Source organism: Neophocaena asiaeorientalis, unplaced genomic scaffold (assembly GCF_003031525.2).
Source record: "Neophocaena asiaeorientalis asiaeorientalis breed wild unplaced genomic scaffold, Neophocaena_asiaeorientalis_V1.1 scaffold1, whole genome shotgun sequence".
In the NCBI taxonomy this organism is placed as follows: Eukaryota; Metazoa; Chordata; class Mammalia; order Artiodactyla; family Phocoenidae; genus Neophocaena; species Neophocaena asiaeorientalis.
Genome location: NW_020171981.1, coordinates 1,997,654 through 2,019,137, shown reverse-complemented (window position 1 = coordinate 2,019,137; position 21,484 = coordinate 1,997,654). Strand labels below are relative to the sequence as shown.

The following is a 21,484-nucleotide window of genomic DNA, read 5'->3' as shown; positions in this document are numbered from 1 at the left end:
ATACTAACTATTCAAATTGATGATCTTAATGAAATATACATTTTAAGGCATGATATGGTACTGTGGTAATTTTTTCCATAAAAAACCTCGGGCTTCCCTGGTGGCGTAGTGGTTAAGAGTCCGCCTGCCAGTGCAGGGGACACGGGTTTTAGCCCTGGTCCGGGAAGATCCCACATGCCGCAGAGCAACTAAGCCCGTGAGCCACAGCTACTGAGCCCGCGTGCCACACTGCTGAAGCCCCCGTGCTTAGAGCCCGTGCTCCGCAACAAGGGAAGCCACCACGATAAGCAGCCTGCGCACCACAACGAGGAGCGGCGCCCGCTCGCCACAACTGGAGAGAGCCTGCGCACAGCAGCAGAGACCCAATGCAGTCAAAAATAAAATAAATACATTAAAAAATAATAATAATAAAATAAATAAATAACCTCCTTATCTTTTGGAGATAAATACTAAAATATGTGTGGATGAAATGATATGATGACTGGATTTGCTTCAAAATCATCCGGGCTGGGGATGGGGGAAGGGAATAAAAGAAACAAGTTGGGCCATGAGGTGATAATTATTGAAACTGGGGGAGGGGAACATGAGATTCTGTTTGAAATTGTCCATAATAAGTTTTTATAAACCTGCATATGCATTAACGATTATGATGAGACAAAATAGAGTAACACTGGTAAGATCCTGGCCCCAGACTGCCAGGGTTCAACTCCCATCTCCTGTAGTTACCACCTGTGTGACCTTAGGCAAGTCACCGAACCTCTCTGTGCTGCAGTTCCTAAAAATGAAGGATGTTGATGATCATGGTGATACCCACCTCATGTTGTTGTGAAGATCAAATGGGTCATTAAGTGTGAAGCATTTAGAACAATTCCTGGCACATAGTGAGTACTCTATATATGTATCAACTTTTGTTAATCCGTTCCACATTTGAGTGATATTTGAGCATCTACTTTACTAGGCTGTGGAAATTCAATAAAATAAAAACAGATCTTGTGTTAGGATGGAGGGTTTGGGGGTGATCTTTTTCATTCTCTAGTTTCAAACTTTGTGTAATGTGAGATTATTCGTTTTAAATTTTTTATGAAAACTGTTTGTGTTTTTAAAACAGAGTGAGTCACCTTTGCAGGCTCTCCCTGTCCTCTGGGAGCTCCTTAGTCTGCTCAAGTAGACGTGTTCCCAGCCTTGGGGTATTTCCATCTGGCAGGGTGGTGTGGCCTCTGCTTGCCATAGATACACTGTGTGGGCCAAGATAGCAAACACGGGCAGGGTAATAAGCTGGGAGTACATTCCTGGGGTGATGGTAGTGGTGGGAAGTGAGGAGGTGGGGCATCAAGAAACAGAGCCCCTTCTTCTGACTCCTGGGGGAATGAATGGCACCCCTCCATTCTTACCACCTCCTACTCCGCTCCAATTCATTCCTGCTACCCTCCGGCTCCCCCCACCTCACCTCCCCACTTCCCGAAGGGGAGGTTTTGAGGTCACACCCAGAGCAAGTGTGACGAAGCAAGGAGCTGTTTATTTCATTGGCAGTTGTTTTTCTTTGGGTGGGGGTACCATGGGCGTGTAGTGGCGGCGGAAGGGAGGGGGCAGTGATGCTGAGCAGACAGAGCACTGAGAGTTACCAAGCTGATGAGAAACAGGAGGAGGTGCCGGGACGGGCAGCATTGCCAGTGGGCACTCCGCTCTCCTCCCCTCGCCCAGCCCTGTGGTTAGCTATTTTGGGCTGCAGAGGGAAAGAGTCAAGCCTGCCAGGGCCTCCAGGGCCAGAGCCAAGGCCAGAGAACCAGAACCTCCCTCTGGGAACCAAGAGCGGCCTGTTCTTTAGGAACCCCTCAATCTGCATATTCTCTGATACAGACAATTGAGATTTTCTCTCATGAAATAAAACCAGTTTAGAAAACTGTAAATATTACAGATCAAAAGGGCAATGGATATAAAAACAGTAGCTTCAGGAAAAGCTCCCCTCACATTCTTCCAATCGCATTTCCACCTTTAGCAGGCCTCACCTCTTTAGAAATTCTGGGCGGTCACTGCCCCAGATCAGCTTCCTCCTCTTCCTAACACAGCTCCTCCTTCAGTGACAATCACAGCCAACATTATGAGCGTTTGCTGTGTTCCAGGCACTGGGCAAAGGCTTTTACGTACATAAGCTCTCTTAATCTTTAAAACGGCCCTGCAAAGTAAGTATTTTTATTGTCTCCACTTTACAAATGAGGAAACTGCCGCACAGTGAGTTTAAATATTTTGCCGAGGGTCACACAAAAAGCAGTGGCATTTCTCCCCAAAGTCAATCCTGGACACAAACACTCCTCCAACCATGAGTCCCTCATGTTTCCACAGGTGCCTCGTAAAGACTTCTCTCCTGGGCTTCCCTGGTGGCGCAGTGGTTGAGAATCTGCCTGCTAACGCGGGGGACACGGGTTCGAGCCCTGGTCTGGGAGGAGCCCACATGCCGCGGAGCAACTGGGCCCATGAGCCGCAACTAGTGAGCCTGCGCGTCTGGAACCTGGGCTCCGCAACAAGAGAGGCCGCGATAGTGAGAGGCCCGTGCACCGCGATGAAGAGTGGCCCCCACTCGCCCCAACTAGAGAAAGCCCTCGCGCAGAATCGAAGACCCAACACAGTCAAAAATTTAAAAAAATAAGTAAATAAATAAATAATATTTTTTTAAAAAGACTTCTCTCCTACACTGAGGGTGCTGTATTCAAGTTACCTGTTACACATCCGCTTCCCCTGGAGGCTGCCTGCTTCATATTTCTTACTCATATTTGCATTTCCTGCATATACTGAGTCCTCAGTGAACATTAGCTGAGGGAGGTAATAAACCCATACATCCCAAACTACAGTCACACCAAGCCCCTAACCATTCTCAGGACACACCTTACCCTTTCTTGCTTGTGTCTCAGCCTACAATGCCTTTGTCCATCTGGTAGACTCCTACTTGTCCCGCAAGGCCACCCCTCACTTGTCACCTTCTCTGTGAAGCCTTCTCCAACTGTCCAAACAGAATCCACTGCTTCTCCTCTAGGCTCCTCTGACGCCTGCAAACACCTCAACTAGGACCCACCCTAGGCTATCAGGGGGCTGTGTTTGTGCTCACATCCATCTTCACCATTGTCTGGGGGCTGTTCTACTTCTCTCGGCATCCCCAATGCCTAAGAAGCCCAGGAGGTGTGTGTTGAACAAATGAGAGAGTACATTAGAGGATGGGAGCAGGAGGTGTATACAGCTTTGTCAGTTTCCACAAGGAACACGAATGGCAGAGGCCTTTGCTGCCCCTCCAGTCCACACTGCCTAGGACACTGGCGTTAGATGGGTCCCTGGCTGACATGATGGGTAAAGTAGCCAGCCCTCCTGCTTTCCTTTTGACACCCCTCTACCCATGCTGGATCTGGGAGCTTCCAACATCAGGCAGATAGGGTCCTAGAAGCCTGCTGAACTTCCTTCCAAGGTCACATCTTTGGGGCATGGAGTTACTCCCCTTGGAGGAAGGAGTTGTGACTCAGTCGCCCCAGGGTGGGGGCCTGAAGGACCTACTTTCTGGGACCCTGAACTTGGGAGCCAGGCCCTGACGGTGCCTCAGCCTCTTCCCTGTCCCACCATCATAGACACATTGAACATCAGGCTGGCAGGGATCTCAGAGGCCATGAGGTCCAGAGAATCGAAGGCCCAAGGGAATTGGGAAGGGATGTGCCCAGTGGCACAAATGTCTGATGATCTTGGGCTCCACCAGGCATAGCTCCTTCAGTCCCATGCTCTGGCGTCCACCCAGGCCCTCATCACCTCCCACCTGGACTGTTGCAGTAACTGGTCTCTCTTCCACCAATACATCCCTCACACAGCCAGCAACGCGATCCAAGTGTCAAAGGTAATTTTAAAAGCCTTCAATCGGGCTTCCCTGGTGGCGCAGAGCCCATGCTCTGCAGCGGGAGAAGCCACCGCAGTGAGAAGCCTGCACGCAGCAACAAAGACCCAATGTAGTCAAAAATAAATAAATAAATTTATTTAAAAAAAATAGCCGTCAATCCATCAGCCATAGAACCAAGTCCTAAATCTTACATGGTGTATACGGCCACAAGGACCTGGTCCCTTCCCACTCTAACTGCAGCCTTTGACACCACCCCTTCTGCTCTACTGTCTAGGAGAAGCCAAGCCTTCTCACGCTCCCTTAACCCTGCACATACTCTGCTGCTTCATCTGATGAACCGAGCCTTAAAGACCCAGCTCAAATGCTACTCCTTGGTAAAGCCGTCCCTAACATCCTGGAAAAGTTAGTGTATCAGGTAGGAATGCTCTCAGTTAAAAGCAACAGAAAACCCAAGCAAAGGAATTTTTGTGACCCTAGGTTGCCATCAGAATCTCTTAAGGATCTTTAAAAAGTCCCATCACTGTACACATGCCACATCAAATTAATCAGAATCTCTGAGGTGGACCCAGGCATCCGTAATTTTCAAAACCTCCCGTATTCGAATGTGCAGCCAAGTTGAGAAGCACTGAAAGAAGCAGGAGATTGTTTTTCTCACATAGTGAGTACAGAGGTGGGCAGCTGCCTGTGTCGGTTGAGCAGCCCAGCAATATCCAGGCCAATGTCTCAGTGATACGCTCGCTTCACCTTTCCTTTCGGCTTTGCTGCCTCAAGGTCACAAAAGACTGTAGCTGACCCTTCATGTTCAAAGCCTGAAGAAAGCTGTACGGAGAAGGGGAGGGCCCAAACCACCCTCTTTTATGAGCCAATCAAAGACTGTCCTAGAAACCCCTTTAACAGACTTCTGTTTAGACGTCATTGATCACAGTGGACCACGCCCAGCTGCCAAGGTGTCTGGGAAAGTGGACGAGATTTCTGACAAACTGAGAGGACCAATCAATCAGCTCTGTCATGAGGGACGGAGCACATTGCTACTCCCAAAACAGTGTGTGTTATCAAGGAAGGAGCTTGAGAATGGATACTGAAGGGTGGCAGAATACACCACCCCAGGGGCTTCCCTGGCGGTGCAGTGGTTAAGAAGCCGCCTGCCAATGCAGGGGACACGGGTTCGAGCCGTGGTCGGGGAAGATCCCATACCCCGCGGAGCAACTAAACCCGTGCGCTACAACTACTGCAAGCCCACGCACCTAGAGCCCGTGCTCCACAACAAGAGAAGCCGCTGCTGTGAGAAGCCCACGCGCAGCAACAAAGAGTAGCCCCCGCTCGCCGTAACTAGAGAAAAGCCCACGTGCAGCAACGAAGACCCAACACAGCCAAAAATAAAATAAATTTATAAAAAAAAAATACACCACCTCAAAATATGCCACTTGGGCTTAAGGATTATTTTGAGCAGATGCAAGAAGAGCATTCTAATCTCCCCTTTTCTTCCAGAAAACAGGAGACCAAACCCCCATGTGAAAGATGCCCTCCCCGTATGGGGAGAAAAGAAACATTTTTCAATGGAGAATCAAAGCCAAGAGAATTCTGTACAAACAGGTCTTGTTAAAATAGTTTTTCCCTTCCTTTAAGCTCCCTGTATATTTTAGTCACTTCGCTACAATCACTGCTCTTTATTCAACCTAGTATAAAAGTATTAATGTTTTACCACTTCCCTAGGTCTTCATTTCCTTATGAGGGCTCCCGTGTCATTAATATAAATTTTTTTTAAATGTTTTAATTGAAGTATAGTTGATTTATTTTGGGGGTGGGGGGTGCCGCGCCACACACCTTGCAGGATCTTAGTTCCCCGACCAGGGATCGAACCCGGGCCCCCCTGCAGTGGAAACGCAGAGTCCTAACCACTGGACCGCCAGGGAAGTCCCATTGAAGTCAAGTTGATTTACAGTGTTCCAGGTGCACAGCAAAGTGAATCAGTTACACACACAGTAGGACTTTACAGTAGGACCTTGTTGTTTATCTTTTTTGTATATAGTAATGTATATCTGTTAATCCCAAATCCCCAATTTATCCCTCCCCCTCCAAGACATATAAATGTGTACACTTTTCTACTGTTCACCTATTTTATGATACTTTAATTCCCAAGCCCACCTGAAAAGCCCTAATTGGGTAGAGGTTAAAATGTCGCCCCCCCCTCCCCCGACAACACCAGCAGATTCTGCCACAGTGACTTAACCTCTCTCTGGGCTTCACAGCTCTGGGCTTCACACATTGGTTCTGGCAGACATCACATTAAAGGCACTGTGCAGACGTGTGTCCACACGTCCATGTCTCCCTCTAGACTGGCAGTTCTTTTTTTTTTTATTCTTTCAAAATGGCACCACACTGTTTTATTTCAGCCCTCAAACAACATAAAGAGGTAACAACTTCTGATGCCATGCAACTAACAAAAAAATCTTTTATTTTTTTATTGGAGTATAATTGCTTTACAATGTTGTGTTAGATTCTGCTGTAGAACAAAGTGAATCAGCTATATATATATCCCCTCCCTCTTGGACCTCCCTCCTCCCATCCCACACCTCTAGGTCATCGCAGAGCACCAAGCTGAGCTCCCTGTGCTATACAGCAGTTTCCCACTAGCTATCTATTTTACACATGGTAGTGTATATATGTCAATGCTACTCCCTCAATTCGTCCCACCCTCACCATCACCCCCTGTGTCCACAAGTCCGTTCTCTACATCTGCATCTCTTTTCCTGCCCCGCAAATAGGTTCATTGGTACCATTTTTCTAGGTTCCACATCTATGCGTTAATAGACGATATTTGTTTTTCTCTTTCTGACTTACTGCACTCTGTATGACAGACTCTAGATTCATCCACATCGCTACAAATGACCCAACTTCGTTCCTTTCTATGGCTGAGTAGTAAGGGAACGAAAAACATATTAACAACAAAAACACAGTCTTTGAAAGGCTGCTCACAGCAGTAGGTTGGCAGCAGTGGCAAGTATTCCTGGCCAATGGCTTCCAACAAGAGGGGTCTGAACGAACCCCCTCATCTCAGCAAAAGAGCTCCCACATTTTCCCTCGATAGTTTACATACTCTGCGTCACGAGTGCCACGCCACTACACTCACCAGACTTTTGGAATTCACATCTTAAAACATGTTGTGTGTAATCGCAACAAAAACTGAAAACAGAAGTGTGGCAGAAAAGTAAACAAATCCAGTGTTTCCAGTAAGGCATCAGGGAATCACTGCTGGCTGCGCCCTTCATTTCACCAGTTTAAAGAAAAGTTTGATTTACATGTCTCAGCAAACCCAGTATTCAGAAGCTTAACCAGCAGCCTCAAGTTAAAAGTTTAAAAGACAGTCCTCCTTTCTTTTGGTAAATGGTCCATATACAACATGAAATCAAGTTCTACTTTATAAAAAAACTGAGTATTTTTAACAGCAAAAATATATATGTTTGTATTTCTCTTTTTAAAAAAGACATTTAATAACAATAACTCAGAGGACAGGATTTAACCCTCAACCCCCCACCCTGCCAAGCTGTCTACATGGCACAGATACTTTAAGGCAAAGGCTCCTGGAGAGGCATGTCCGCCTCGGCGGTGGCCTGGGGACGTGAGGGGAACACACTCCGCTCTTGCAGGGCCACTTTAGAAAGGCTTCTCCCTCATGTTCACCGAGCCGTCCTGCTTCCCAAAGTAGACTCTCTCCGCCATGCTGACGAACAGGCCCGTGTCCACCACACCTGGGATCATTTTGATAGCTGTGTTCCCTTCACTCCACTTGTGGACCCTGTCAAACTTCCAGTCCAGGATAAAATTCCCATTACTGTAAGTGCCCTACATACGAACCTTCAAGTTGCGAACTTTCAAAGATGCGAACGTGCGTTCACGTGTCCAGTCACACAAGCTGGTTCACGTGTCTGGCGCACATTGTCACGTGCGTGCATCCTCTGTGCTTTTGCGTACTTTACTGTACAGCACTGTTGCTATGCAACATGAGGAGCTCACTCACGAAGACCTGGTGGAATTGGAGGCCCAGAGAAAGGACAAAGAGAGACAAGAGGAAGAAGTACCTAAAGAACCGAAGAGAGTCGGGATGCAAGAAATGGCAAGGGTTTTTTTTTTTTATTTGAGGAGGCACTGTTAGTTTTGAAGCACGGGACCCGAATGTAGGAAGGTTCACGAACGTTGCAGCTGCCGTTCAGGATGCAATCCAGTGCTACCATGTCATCTATGATGAGAGAAAAAGAGCTACTACCCAGACATCACTGGATCATTTTTTCAAGAGGGTAGATAGAATTGAATCCAGCAAGGAATCAGAACCTGTGCCATCGACATCAGGCATGAGTGGAATTGCAGCTTGCCCTCCGTCTCCTATTGTTGACGATCCTTCAGCTCTACCGTCTCCCACCTCCTCTCCCTCCTCCAGTCAGTAACTCTCCTTGCCTGTTCACTCGATGCAGCCCCTGTATGCCAGCTGTTGTGCTGTACCGCTGTACTTTTCAAGGTCCTGTACTGTAAGATTAAAAACGTTTTAATTTTTGTGTTTGTTTCTTATGTATTATTTGTATGAAAGTACTATAAACCTATTACAGTACAGTACTATATAGCCGATTGTGTTAATTGGTACCTAGGCTAACTCTGTTGGACTTATGAACAAATTGGACATATGAATGCGTTCTCAGAACGGAGCTCATCCATATGAGTTCTGTTCCTATGGATAACAGGGGACTCACTGTTATCCATCACCAAGGGATCTGCCTTGTTGATGGCCATTCGAAGTTCAATCACGCCCCCAAACTTCTGGGTCACAGCTCGGCTCACTGGGACATAGGCCATCGGGATGACCTTGATGGGGGTTCCCCTTGTGCTACTGATTCCCTGAGGTTCTTTGAATCTTTCCTGAAATTGGTGATCACGATGAAGCAACTGGCATTGCCAGCCACAATTTTCTCCTGAGTCAGGCAGCCTCTACTGCCCTTGATGAGATTGAGATCAACATCTACTTCATCAGCACCATCCATGGTGAGGTCAGTCTCTGGGTGTCGGTCCAGGTCACCGAGAGTTCAGCCATACTGCAGGATGAGCTGACGGGCCTGGAAGGAAGTGGGAATACAGACGGGGTTCAGATTCTCTTGTTTCACCCTTCCAGCTATGTACTGCACAGCGTGGACAACTGTAGAACCATTCCCAATTCCCAGCACTTGGTTATTCCTCACGTGGTTCTCCACCGCTGCACGGCCTGCCAGCTTCTCGGCCTCCTCAGCCTTGGACGTGACAGAGGGGGCCAGGCAGATGCTGTTAGTGTCCCCGCCAACAGTACTTGTCTAGACCGGCAGTTCTTAACGTAGGCTGCACGTTAGAAATACCTGGGGAGCTTTTTAAAATGCACCAGGGCCTAGACCCCACCCACAGAGATTTTAACTAAGTTGGTCCAGGTAAACCCAAGCATAACTAATTTCAGAAGCTCCCCCAAGTGATTCTCATGTGCAGACTGGGTGAACCACTGGGTTAACCACAGCCATCTGAGACCCTCAGAACAGGGGCTGAATCTTGAGCACGGTACTACTTATAACATGGGGCTCACAGGAAACCCTCACTGAACGAATGGATGAATGAATGAATGGCAGGGAAGAACTTCTGCTCCGACCTTGTCAACCCCCAGTCTGCACTGTGCACCGTCCTGAGTGTGGTTCCTCCCTCCTCTCTGTTCTCCCTTCTCTACTGAGCACTGCACTGAACCACCCTCAGTGTACCACGTCCATGAGCCAGCTGGACCTTCCTAGGTGAGCAGACTTCCTACTTCTCCAGCAGCTGCTGTGCTGGAAACCCCAGTCCCACCCTTTCCTGGTAGCTGGCCTAGTCGGAGAAGGAGATAACTCACCTCTTGTGCCTTAGTTAAAGCCCCTGCCCAGTGTGACGCGAGAGCAGTGGGAGGGGTAGGCTTCCGTGTGCTTCCTCTTCTGCTTTCAGGCCCAATCCCAAAATGGACTCCCAAGTATTCAGTGGCAGAGTCCCTGGCCTAACTAACAAGAAACCACAGACAAAATGTTCACTTCTCCCCAGATGTAAAAAGTGTGTCTTATCTGATTCCTTGGACAAATGGGAGTCTGAGAAGTGACCCTGTTGATGTCACCAGAATGAGTCAGTGGTAAATACATGCCCACAGATAACATCATCTAGTATCCTACCCTCTGATTCTGGCTTCCATCACGCGTCTGAAATTGCTCGTCCAAAGGTCACCTACAGGGCCAGCTTCAGCGGCCTGCGACCTGTGCAGTCCCACAGGGCCTCACGCCCTGCATTCAGAAGGGCCCTGCACCTGGTTTTACGATGTGCTGTTGTTGCTGTCTTGAAATTCTTAACAGTTCTGAATAAAGGAGCCCCACATTTTCATTTTGCACTGGGCCCTCACTTCTGTTGTCGGATCCTGGTCACCCATAGTCTCTTACAAAATCCAGCAAGGTTTTCCTTCTCAGAAAAGTCTCCACAGCGTATGACCTCAGTCTCCTTTGTGCAAATCTCTGTGACACCCAGTTTTCTGTTCCCTTCCCTTACATTAGAAAAGGGTGGTGTGATGGGGTGGCATGGATGCACGTGATGGTAGGGATCAAAAGACCCTGGGGAATAAGTCGTACAAGCCCTCCTTGGCTCCCGGGCCTGAAGGAGAGTTAACAGTACCAACTTGGGAGCTCAAGGCCCCAGCAAACTAAGAGAATCTGAGTCAGCTCCAATCCAGAACAGAAAATCAGCGTGAAAACTTGTAGATGACTGTACTGGACTTCAGAAACCTTGAAGAACCCCTTCCAACTCCTTGAGGGGCAGTCTACCAACAGTGCAGAGAACTAACGCAGTGCCCCCTGCCAGGCCAGGAGGTCGGGTACCCTGCGAGGAGCCAGGAGATGCGGTCCTCTGCAGAGAGAGAGACAAGTTTTCCAAGGAAAAGGCTGAGGAAAGTTTGTTCACCATGGGAGACGGTGCACTGTAGGAGGGCAGAAGGGAGGTATGGAGCTGAAGGGAGATGAGTTCAGGAGACAGTGGATGTGAGAGGGGGCCCACCCCAGTTCTGCCCCCCAAGCCTGCCAAGCAGGGATCGCTCTGCTCAGCCAGGCTCTGGGCAGAGGGCAGAGGTTCTAAGAGGCAGAGTTTTAGCCCCGGCTGGGAGAGGAAGGATGGAGGATAGCATGTCAAGGCCTTGGAAGGGGAGCCTGAGGCAGGGAATGGAATTGGGGCCCAGTCTTCCCAAGGCAGAGCTCATCAGGGTCCGGGATCTGCCCTCTCTTGGCATCGCCTGGCCAGGCCATGGCTCAGGTATCCGACACCTGGGGCCTGGAGTCATATGCCAGGAAACCCAACACTCTTGGGCCCCAGCCCCCAACTTCCAGCAGCTACAAGCGAGTGAGCAAGGCTTCTGGAGGAGGAACCGGGTCTCCAGAGCCGAGCAGCAGGGAGGCTACTTCCGGGGAGACGGCAGCGCAGCAGAAGGCTCTCCCACCAACAGGGGTGAGAGGCTGGGAGGAGGAAGGAGAGGACAGGGAGGAAGAGTGGGGCGGAGAGGACAAAGCCAGGACGGGCAGAGGGGCAGACGTTCCAGGAGAAAGGGTGAACGGGTATGGAAGCTGGGGCCTGAATCACCTAGCCTAGCTGGATGCTGCAAAGCCCTGTTGCTGATCGGGCTCTCTGGGGCCGACCTGGCCCACCTGGCAGCCATCCAGGTAGGCTGGCAGGAAAAGCCTGTATTCCAATGAAGGAAATCAATACATGAGCAGAAGCAGACACTGAGAAGCCCCCAGACCCAGAATGACCAGTAGGGCTTTGGACCAAGAGACTTCATAGATTAGCCTTCCAGAATCAAAGAGACCCTAGAAGAGTCTCAGGCCCAGGGGACCCTCTACCCAAAGGGCTCAATAAGGAGTCTTGGACCCCAAAGAAGCAAAAAAGCCACCCAGGCCTGAGAGAGCTTCCAAAGGAGAGGCCTCGGCCCAAAAGGAATCCACAGGGGGACTTCAGGAAGAGAATGCTGGCCGTGGGAATGGAATTCTCTGGATTCATTCTTCATTTACGGGGCTTTTTCTTCCCCAGATCCTACTTCACTCCAGGACTATGCCAATCTGTGGCCATGCTCCCACCAGCTGGTCACTTCCTGTCCCTGCTGCTGATGATAGGCACAGGGGGGACTGTGCCCAGCCCCCGGCTGGCTCCCCAGGGCTGCTACGTGGCAGAAGAAGCTGGGGAGCGGACATTCCGCTGCAGCCAGGCAGACCTGAGGGCTGTGCCCACCGGCATCCCTAACGACACCCGCAAGCTCTACCTGGATGCCAACCAGCTGGCATCCGTGCCGGCTGGGGCCTTCCAGCACCTGCCTGTCCTGGAGGAGCTGGATCTATCCCATAATGTCCTTGCCCACGTCTCAGGGGCCGCTTTCCAGGGCCTGGCGGGCACGCTGCGCCACCTCGACCTCTCTGCCAACCAGCTGGCCTCGGTGCCTGTGGAGGCCTTTGTGGGGCTGCAGATCCAAGTGAATCTGTCTGCCAACCCGTGGCGCTGCGACTGTGCCCTGCAGGAGGTGCTTCAGCAGGTGAGGCTGGCACCAGGCACTGAGACGGGCATCGTCTGTGGCCCGGGAGCCCGATCAGACCTCGTGGGGCAGGAGTTCCTGCCGCTGGTCGAGGAGGAAGAGCTGTGTGGGACGGGGCGGGGCGGGGCCCGGCACAGCACCGACGTGGCCCTGCTGGTCACCATGGGGGGCTGGCTGGTGCTGGTGGTGGCTTATCTGGCCCAGTACGTGTGGGAGAACCGGGATGGGACCCGACGTCCCCTCAAGCGGGCCCCCGCGCTGCCTGTGCACTCTGAGGACTCCTCTACCCTCAGCACCATGGTCTGATGACCAGGGCTACTCTTCCGACCCTGCACCCCACACCCCTGCTCCTATGCCCTCTCCTCTCCTCCCACCCCCTCTGCCTCCTCTGCAGCCCCTTCCCACCCCCCAATTCCACCTCCTTCCTCCTCTGTCTCCCCGAAACACCTGATCTCTCTCACTCCACCAGCACCATCTTTGGTGCCTGGGAGTTTTGATGCCGACTCTGGGTCTGGGTTGTGCTAGACTCAGACCCAGAGCTTCTGAGTCCACAGTTATGGGGGGACCCCAGAACAGAGAACGATGGTAGATGGTCACGTATGCCAACTTGGAGGTAGGAGCAGGCAGCTTGAGAGCGTGGTGGAGGTGATCTCAAAGCCTGCGCCGTATGGATGTTTGAACTGACTCTGCAAGAATGAGGGGGGCTTTGGGCAGAAGAGGGAGGCCCCAGTTGAAAGATGGTGGACCAAGACGAAGAAGATGTAAAACAACTTTGAATGTCTGAGCAGCGGCAGGACATATCTGGGGGCTGGAGAAGAGGACGCATAGAGGGGCAAGGGGATGGGGGGACCAAGTTGGCAGTGAGGTCAGAAAGGACCCCGTGGGCTCTTCCTCTCTTCTCCCGCCGCCTCTGCCGAAAAGCTCCCCTCCCCGCCCCCTGCCCCATGCTTCTTGCCTCTCTCACGGCCCCAGGCTCTTCTCCCTGTACCTTCTATTGTGACCCCCTGGCTTAGAGTTCCCTGCTTCCTTTTCCAGAGATTCCCTATCTCTCTGCTCTCTCCTTTTTACCCAGAAGGGCTTCCTGAACCATTTCCCTTGGGGGAGAAGAACTTTCTGCGCTGCCTGAGCTGGGGATGGGTCACTAGAGAGCTGGAAGGGAGGTGGGGAGGTTTCCCATCCCCAGAACATCACTGGACAATCCAATAAAGCCCCTTTATTAATGCCCCGATCTTTTTCTTATCATTCAGTTTGTTGAACACATGTGGCCCCGCAGTGAAGAGTGGGAGGGTGTTGAGACCTTCTCTGCTACCTCCACCACCCCTTTGGTGCGGGTGCTCCCACTGGGCTGGGTGCCAGCTCCTTTCTCCCATGCTACCTCCCAGCTCCTGACACCAGAGCCTGTCTGCCAGGCATGCCAGGGCCTATGCATTAATGATGATGGAATGGAAGAAGGATGGGGAATGGAAGGGGACATGGAGGGAGGACAACAAGGGAGGAGGGAAGGGGGCCAAAGCCCAGGCATCAGTCTCCAGCCTGCTCGGGGTGCACAGGAAGCAAAGGAAGAGGGAGCCGGTACTCTCTTAACTGTCTGTCCCTTCTCTCAGCAGGAGTCTGAGCAAGGGGTAGGGAGAAACTAGATGTGCCCAACGTTAGTAAAAGAATTCCTGGGCAGAGGGGGAGGGCAGAGACCAGGTTGGCTGAAGGAGGGGGCCATATGAGACATCCCTATCACCAAATAGGCTTTTCAAGGGACCCAAAGGGGCCAACACTCCCGGTCCTTTGCCCACTTTGGGAAAGCTCTTGGAACCCGTAGTAGAAACTGAAGATAAGAACCACTGAACCAGGGTTCCACCCAACTTACGGCAGAGCCTGGGGCAGACTAGGAGGCCACTCAAGGAGTGGCAAAGAGGAATCCAGTCACCTCCCCTCGTCCCTCTGACTTCCCTGTCTCCTTTCCAGCCCTGCCCCCTCCTCTCTCGATCCCTGAGGCTCTTCCCACCACTCCAACGCTGAGCCTCCTCACCTCATCCAGGAAACCTCAACTTGACTCATCTCAGAAGAACATGGGACAGCCCCCCATCTTCTTTTCTCATGGGCCTCCCTCTTCATTTCCAGAGGTGCTCAGGGATGGAGGAAAGAATTTGGATGTGGGAAGTTTCAGGCTGTACCTTTGACCATCCACCCAGCCACATCCTGGCCTGGGCCTTAGAATCCTGGCCCCATCCCTATCAAACCCTCCGTCACTCCCTCCCCTGCCACTCTCAGAATCTGTCCCACTCTGCTCATCCACCACCTTCTGGAATCGGGCTGGGACTCATCTCCCTAGGTTCTGGGAAATAGATTGTGGAGACCCACGGGGGTGGGAGGGTGGGGGTCGGGTGGGGCACCGTGTCCCTATCGTTGATGCCCATTCCTGGAGGCTCATTCAACTTCCTGTCATCCTGAGCAGCGGAGATAGCATCTTTAAGGTCTGCAGAGAGTGGGTTCCCCTACCGTCACCCCTAACCCCAATGCTCAGAGGTAAGTTCAGGATGGGAAAAGATCCAGGGAGGGAAGCTTTGCTTGGAGCCCAGATCAGGAGGGGTCCTGGAGTTCTGGATAATAAACGTCCCACCAGTTATCATTATGGCTCCCCTCTGGCTCAAATTTCTTTCCCTCTCTGGAGCTAGGACAGGAGGGAAAGGAGAGGGAGGACAAGTGGGGCAGAATATGGGGGGTCAGTGTAGGGAGGTGGCAGACAGGTGCTTCACCGGCTCTCCTCCCCAGGGAGAGACATCTTCACCCGAGCCAGTTGGGGTCTCTGAGTCAGAACTTGGTGTGAGGGGGGTGTCCAACGCAGTAACTTCAGCTCAGCCCATCACAGGAGACTGGGCAAAGTGGGGCCCCCACAGCCTCAGAGAAGCTCCTGCTAGGACAACAGTTACTGAACTGTAACTGTTCAGGGTTCCCTACCATCAGCACCCTGGCCTCTGGGTTGTGCTTGTCCTCTGGGCAGGCAGGAAGGGGTGGCATAAGTGGTTTCAGCCCCATCCTTATCTCTGCCGGAGACCAGTGATCATAGAACCAGTGTTCTGAGACGCCACGTGGGCCCTGGCAAGGCAGCTGGATGGCCTCGTTTTGGTTGCCTGCTTCTGGACATTCTGCCTGGTACAGAGGAAAGGGGAACACATTAGGTCAAGACCAACCTCTCCCATCGGGATGTGCTGGAGCCAGGAACAAAGCTGCTTCCCTGGTGGAGCAGTGGGTAAGAATCCGCCTGCCGATGCAGGAGACACGGGTTCGAGCCCTGGTCCAGGAAGATCCCACATGCCGCGGAGCAGCTAAGCCCGTGCGCCACAACTACTGAGCCTGTGCTCTAGAGCCTGTGAGCCACAACTACTGAGCCCGCGTGCTACAATTACTGAAGCCCGTGCGCCTAGAGCCCGTGCTCCACCACGAGAGAAGCCACTGCAATGAGAAGCCCGCGCACCGCAACGAAGCCCCCGCTCACCACAACTAGAGAAAGCCCGTGCGCAGCAACGAAGACCCAACACAGCCAAAAAAAAAAAAAAAAACAGGCTGCCAGCTACCAAGAGAGCCCAGCTACATGCCTGGTCCAGCTCTGATGCAAGAACCCAGGAAGGCAGATCCCAGCTTGTCATCCATGGGCAGCACCCTGGAGCCGGTGGTCTGCGGGTGGAGGTGGGAGGAGAGGAGAGTCCCTCACTCAGCCCTTCCACCACCAGCTTCTGGAGCAGCAGAGAAAGCAGATGCTGCCCTCAGGGAGCCCCAGTCTGAGGAGGAGAGCTATGACACTATCTCTCAGGGAACCCCCAGACTAATGGAAGAAATAGGGTCCTTTCTCTTTGGGGAGCTCTGATGCTGGTGAGACCAAGACATCCCCCAGACACAGAGACTGAAGCACGTACAAAGCCTAGTTATCTACTAAAGGAAGTGGAGAGAGAACAAACCGAGTACAAGGGAGCTGAGGGAGGCCGTTAGTGCCCCACCCTTCTTGTCCTGGGCTCCTGTGCAGACATTCCGAGTGCAACCCTGAATGAGGGGTGTCAGTATCAAAACCAGGACAACCCAGGCAGCTTCTTCCAAGTACCTCCCCCATTAGATTATGGGGAGTTCCAACCAGAAACAGTTTCCCCTCGTTTCTCTGGGGTCCTGTTATCAGCAACCTCGGTTGCCTGTAAGGCATGATTTCCCAAACCAGGAAGGCAGAAAACCAAGCAGACAGAGCAAGGCATCTTAGCTGCCAAAGCGCATGCCACCAGAAGTCCACTGGCTCGTTCAACAAACATTTATTGAGTTACTACTACATACCAGGTGCTGCAGATTCAAAGATAAGGAAATTGTGGTGCCCATCCTTGGAAGACCTGACAGTTAGTGATGACAGCCCGGGCGACAGAGGTGGGCGCAGGGGCCACGTGAGCCCAGAAGGGGCATCTAAAGCAAAGGTTCAGATACTTTGTTCACAGGAGCACTCACTCAGAACCCATTTATTTTGCCTATGTTTTAAAATCTTATTTTACATAGAGTTCTAATAATTTTGGAACTATGGCTTCCTTGATACAACAGGTTAGAAGCAGTATATTTGAAGTAGGAAAAAAGTTCTCTACAGATAGAATAATAGCAGGGAGTATCAACAGCCTAACAGCAGGGAGAGACCTTACTAAAGGTATTTTTAAGAACTCAAAAAGCAATGCAGTAGGGCCCTGTAATGTCTTCTTTTTTAAATTTTATTTTATTGAAGTACAGTTGACCTACAATGTTTTGACAGTTTCTGGTGTACAGCAAAGTGATTCAGTTATACATGTATATACATTCTTTTTGGTTTTTTAATATTTATTTATTTGGCTGTGCCGGGTCTTAGTTGCGGCACGTGGGATCTTTTTAGTTGCAGCATGCAGTATCTTTAGTTGTGGCATGCAAACTCTTAGTTGCGGCATGTAGGATCTAGTTCGCTGACCAGGGATCAAAGCCGGGCCCCCTGCAATGGGAGCATGGAGTCTTAGCCACTGGACCACCAAGGAAGTACCTACATTGTTTTCCATATTCTTGGCCATTATGGTTTATCACAGGATATTGAATACAGTTTCCTGTGCTATACAGTAAGACCTTGTTGTTTATCTATTTTATATATAATAGTCTGCATCTGCTAATCCCAAACTCCTGATGCATCTCTCCCCAACCCCTCCTCCTCCTTGGCAACCACAAGTCTGTTCTCTATGTCTGTGAGTCTGTTTTTATTTTGGAGATAAGTTCATTTGTGTCATATTTTAGATTCCACATATAAGTGATATCATATGATATTTGTCTTTCTCTTTCTGACTTAGTACAATAATCTCTAGGTCCATCCATGTTGCTGCAAATGGCATTGTTTCATTTCATTCTTTTTTATGGCTGAGTAGTATTCCACGGTATATATGTACCACATCTTCTTTATCCATTCATCTATTGATGGACATTGAGGTTGTTTCCATGTCTTGGCTATTGTAAATAGTGCTGCAATAAACATGGGGGTTCATGTATCTCTTCAAATTACAGTTTTCTTCAGGTATATGCCCAGGAGTGGGATTGCTGGATCATATGGCAACTCTATTTTTAGTTTTTTGATGAACTCCGTACTGTTTTCCATAGTGGCTGCACCAATTTACGTGTAGTGTCTTCTAAATGACCCTGTGTGGACAAATTATCCTCCCCGCCCCTAAGGGGCCTATGGATGTTGGCAAAATGCATACTATTAATCTCACTGACTTTGAGTTACCTGCAAAAAAGGTCAAATCTTGGAGTGTCCACTTTCAGGGACAGGGAGCCCGTGATGCATTTGAGAAAGTTTCCCTCCTATGAGGGCAGAAGTAAATAATGCAGAAAGACTATTGGAAAAATGCTTGTTCTACCAGGGCTGCCTCCTTGTTCCTTCCTCCACGGGACCAAGATCTGCCCTGAGGCTGTGCAGAGCAGCCCAGTCTCTCCCGGAAACAACAGCCCTTTGAATGGGTGAAGATGGCTCTCCAGCACCTGATTCAGCACATCATGGCCCTTCTCTGTTCTTGTCTCTCTGTCCCCGATTAATGTCCCACAATCACCACCACACCCACACACCTGCCTCAGGTCCCTGGAAAATCCAGCTTATCTCCTCCCAGTCACAACACTCATTTCTGCACTTATGACGATTACGCTCTTCCTCCTTTAGAAGTTTTAAAAAAAAAAACAAAAGGGCTTCCCTGGTGGCGCAGTGGTTGAGAGTCCGCCTGCCGATGCAGGGGACGCGGGTTCGTGCCCCGGTCCGGGAGGATCCCACGTGCCGCGGAGCGGCTGGGCCCGTGAGCCGTGGCCGCTGAGCCTGCGGGTCCGGAGCCTGTGCTCCGCAACGGGAGAGGCCACGACAGTGAGAGGCCTGCGTACCGCAAAACAAACAAACAAACAAACAAAAAACTCAAGTCCCCACACTAAAACTAATGTCTGAAGTCAGCACTCAATTTTCATTCATTTTAGGGGTCGGGGCAATTTATCATGCAGAGTCAAGCCATCAGGGAAGGTTCTCTCAAAGGATGTATGGGAACAAGCACCATGGCATGGTGTCTGTCCTGGAGAACCAAGAAAAGACTCCAAGATCACCAAGACTGCAGTCGTAGGGCTCCTGGTGAATATCTCTGTCACAGTCAGCAGCAAATGTCAAAATTCCATGGACATCCAAAACCTCAGCATTGTGAATGATCTGGAAAACCTAAGAAGGTGAGCTGCTGAGTGAGGTGGGGAGGTAGGTTGAGGATGCCAGGGCAGCCAAGGGGGCTGGCACCAAGGGGCATGCCCGCACCCAGAGGGGTTCAGGCTATCAGAGATGGCAGGGGTCTTCACTTTACAAAAAGGCCCAGAGAGGGATGGTGAGTTGTCCAAGGTCACACAGGGAGTCAGGGAAGAAGCAAGACTAGAACCCACAGGTCCCCTGTCCCTCTGAGACACACACACACACACACACACGCTTCCTTCCAAGGGAATGGGCTGAGGGAAGGGTAGACCGAGGGGTGCCACTAAGGGAGCTGGACATGGATCGGAAGAGAGCCCCACCCACTCAGAGCCAGCTCCACCCCCGCAGCACAAGAAGCTAAGAAGCTTCAGGAGCATGGGGAAAACCTGTCTGTACATGGTGACTGAGGCTGTGAGATGCTGAGGGAAGCCACCCTGGAGGAGGGGAGCGAGACTGGAGGGGCCATTCCATCCCCCTCCTCACTGCTGCTGGATTCAGAGTTGGGAACCTCCAAGATGCTTTCCATGCCCCACCCCATCCATACACACGCTTGCCCCCACTCCTTCCCTCCCACAGCCCTTGAATCTCCCCTGCATCCTTGCCCATCATTAGGGCATCCTAATGTACCTCTCTCCCGTCCATACCTGCCTCTCATCCATTTCCCCTAATAATGGCGTCTTCATCTTTTATAATACCGCTCTTCTCTTTTCTAAGGATTTTTCCATCTATTATTTCACATGAGATAGGTAGGCTACTTGCTATTGCAATCCCCATCTCACATGTTTAGGAAACTACCTCAGAAAAGTCCATTGGCTCACCAGCTACTCAGTGGGCAATCTGTGAGCAAATCCCAGGCTTTGAGACTCCAGCCGGTGCTTTTCCCTCACAGCTCCAGCCCCTGCCAGAGTTCTCACCTCCTTCTGCCAAGTTCCCCCTCTTCATTTCTCTTCCATCTTCCCCACCACCACCTGCCCCTTGACGACCTGTCTTTCCCCAGGGCTCTCTCAGTCCCAACACCACCATCAGCCTACCCCAAGCAGTAGTCACTGGGTAGAGCAGGGGGGTGCCCTGGATGGAAGCCTGGTGAATGTGAAGGAGAGGAGGGGAGGCAGACAGCCCAGGGTTGGTCCCCCAGTCTCAGGGCTGAAATCTGGGCGGTGGGGGTCTTCCATTCCTCTTTAGGCTCTGCTCCCCAAACCAACTGATGACCCCAGCCCCTGCCTCAGGCCCTTCCAACACTTTCTGTGCAGCTCCCTAAAGCATACACCTCTCACCACTCCTCCCCTCTCGGAGACCACACTATGTGGGTATGTGTGGTGAGGCGAGCTGGCCAGGAAAGGCAAAGAGGAGTAGGGAGTCAGTGACAGCCAGTGCCCCATTTCTGAGCCCTCACAGACATCCTCCCGTTCAAGGACCAGAACCTGAAGCTGTTCCCCTCCGAAGGTGAGAGAAGCTGAAGGACTCTTCTTCCCTCCACATCCCATAATGTGATGGGGGCTGGGGAAGGGGGGACAAAGTCTCAGAAGGCGAGAGGGACACAAAGATCCCCCTTCTCCAGCAAAGGAAAGAAACCGGTCAAGTGAGGAATTCAAGCCCAGAACCCTTTCTCAAAACCCTGGGGTGGTGGTGGGTGGGATGCAGAGGGGTCTCTCAGGATGCAGTGATGACAGGCATCCCAGCCACGGGTTTCCTGGGCCTTTAAGTGCATCCTCCCCCTGCCCCAGGCTCTTCCTGGCAGGATGAGGCTGAACCCACCCGGGGCTGCACCAGCGGTCAGGAGGACGCCTCTTCCTTTAGGGCTCTCAGTCCTCCTTCTTCGGTCACAGTCACCCGTGGAGTCCCTTTCCCCTCTGCAGGGTCCTCAACATCCATCAAAAAATACTGTAAGGAGCTGAGCTCCCCCGTCACCCTACACCAGACCCTGCCCCATCCTCTTTCCCTGGGGAGGGGTACTTGAGGGAGACACAGGACACCAAGCCTCAGAAGGGGGCCTCTGTGCCTGGGGGTGGGGGGACCCTCTGGGTGAAGTTATGTGAAGGCAGACGGAGCAAAGTAGGGTCCTAGTCACCACTGTCCTGTCCTCATAGCTCTGTCTGGGCCTGAGCCGATCCCCCGGGAGCCCAAGAGGTTTCAGGAGCTACTGGCTTAGGTGGAGGAGGAGCTGCTGGTGCTGAAGGGCCTGACCCGGAACAGCAGACCGCCGGGCTGAGGGAAGGATCGGCGCTGCTGGGCCAGGGGCGGAGGCTGCAGCAGCTGTGGGACACGGCGGGGCCGGGGCTGGGGCTCCTGGGGG

General features: G+C 51.5%; 1 protein-coding gene and 1 pseudogene across 1 annotated transcript; one reads left to right on the top strand and one right to left on the bottom strand.

The window, feature by feature from the left end:
• Positions 1–7,522: 7,522 nt before the first annotated feature.
• LOC112399244 (ribose-5-phosphate isomerase pseudogene) lies at positions 7,523–10,316 on the bottom strand (annotated as a pseudogene).
• A 54-nt stretch (positions 10,317–10,370) lies between these two features.
• Positions 10,371–12,758, top strand: LRRC3C (leucine rich repeat containing 3C). The gene is made up of 2 exons (XM_024742231.1): positions 10,371–10,390; positions 11,957–12,758. Exons 1-2 carry the CDS (start codon positions 10,371–10,373, stop codon positions 12,756–12,758), a joined length of 822 nt encoding a protein of 273 aa, XP_024597999.1.
• The last annotated feature ends 8,726 nt before the right edge of the window (positions 12,759–21,484 follow it).

What these genes read in the sequence shown, in the direction of transcription:
- LRRC3C (XM_024742231.1), top strand. Translation starts at nt 10,371, where the DNA reads ATGACCTCAGTCTCCTTTGT. An exon ending in ATGACCTCAGTCTCCTTTGT is followed by an intron (nt 10,391 to 11,956) that starts GCAAATCTCTGT and finishes TTTCTTCCCCAG; the next exon opens with ATCCTACTTCACTCCAGGAC.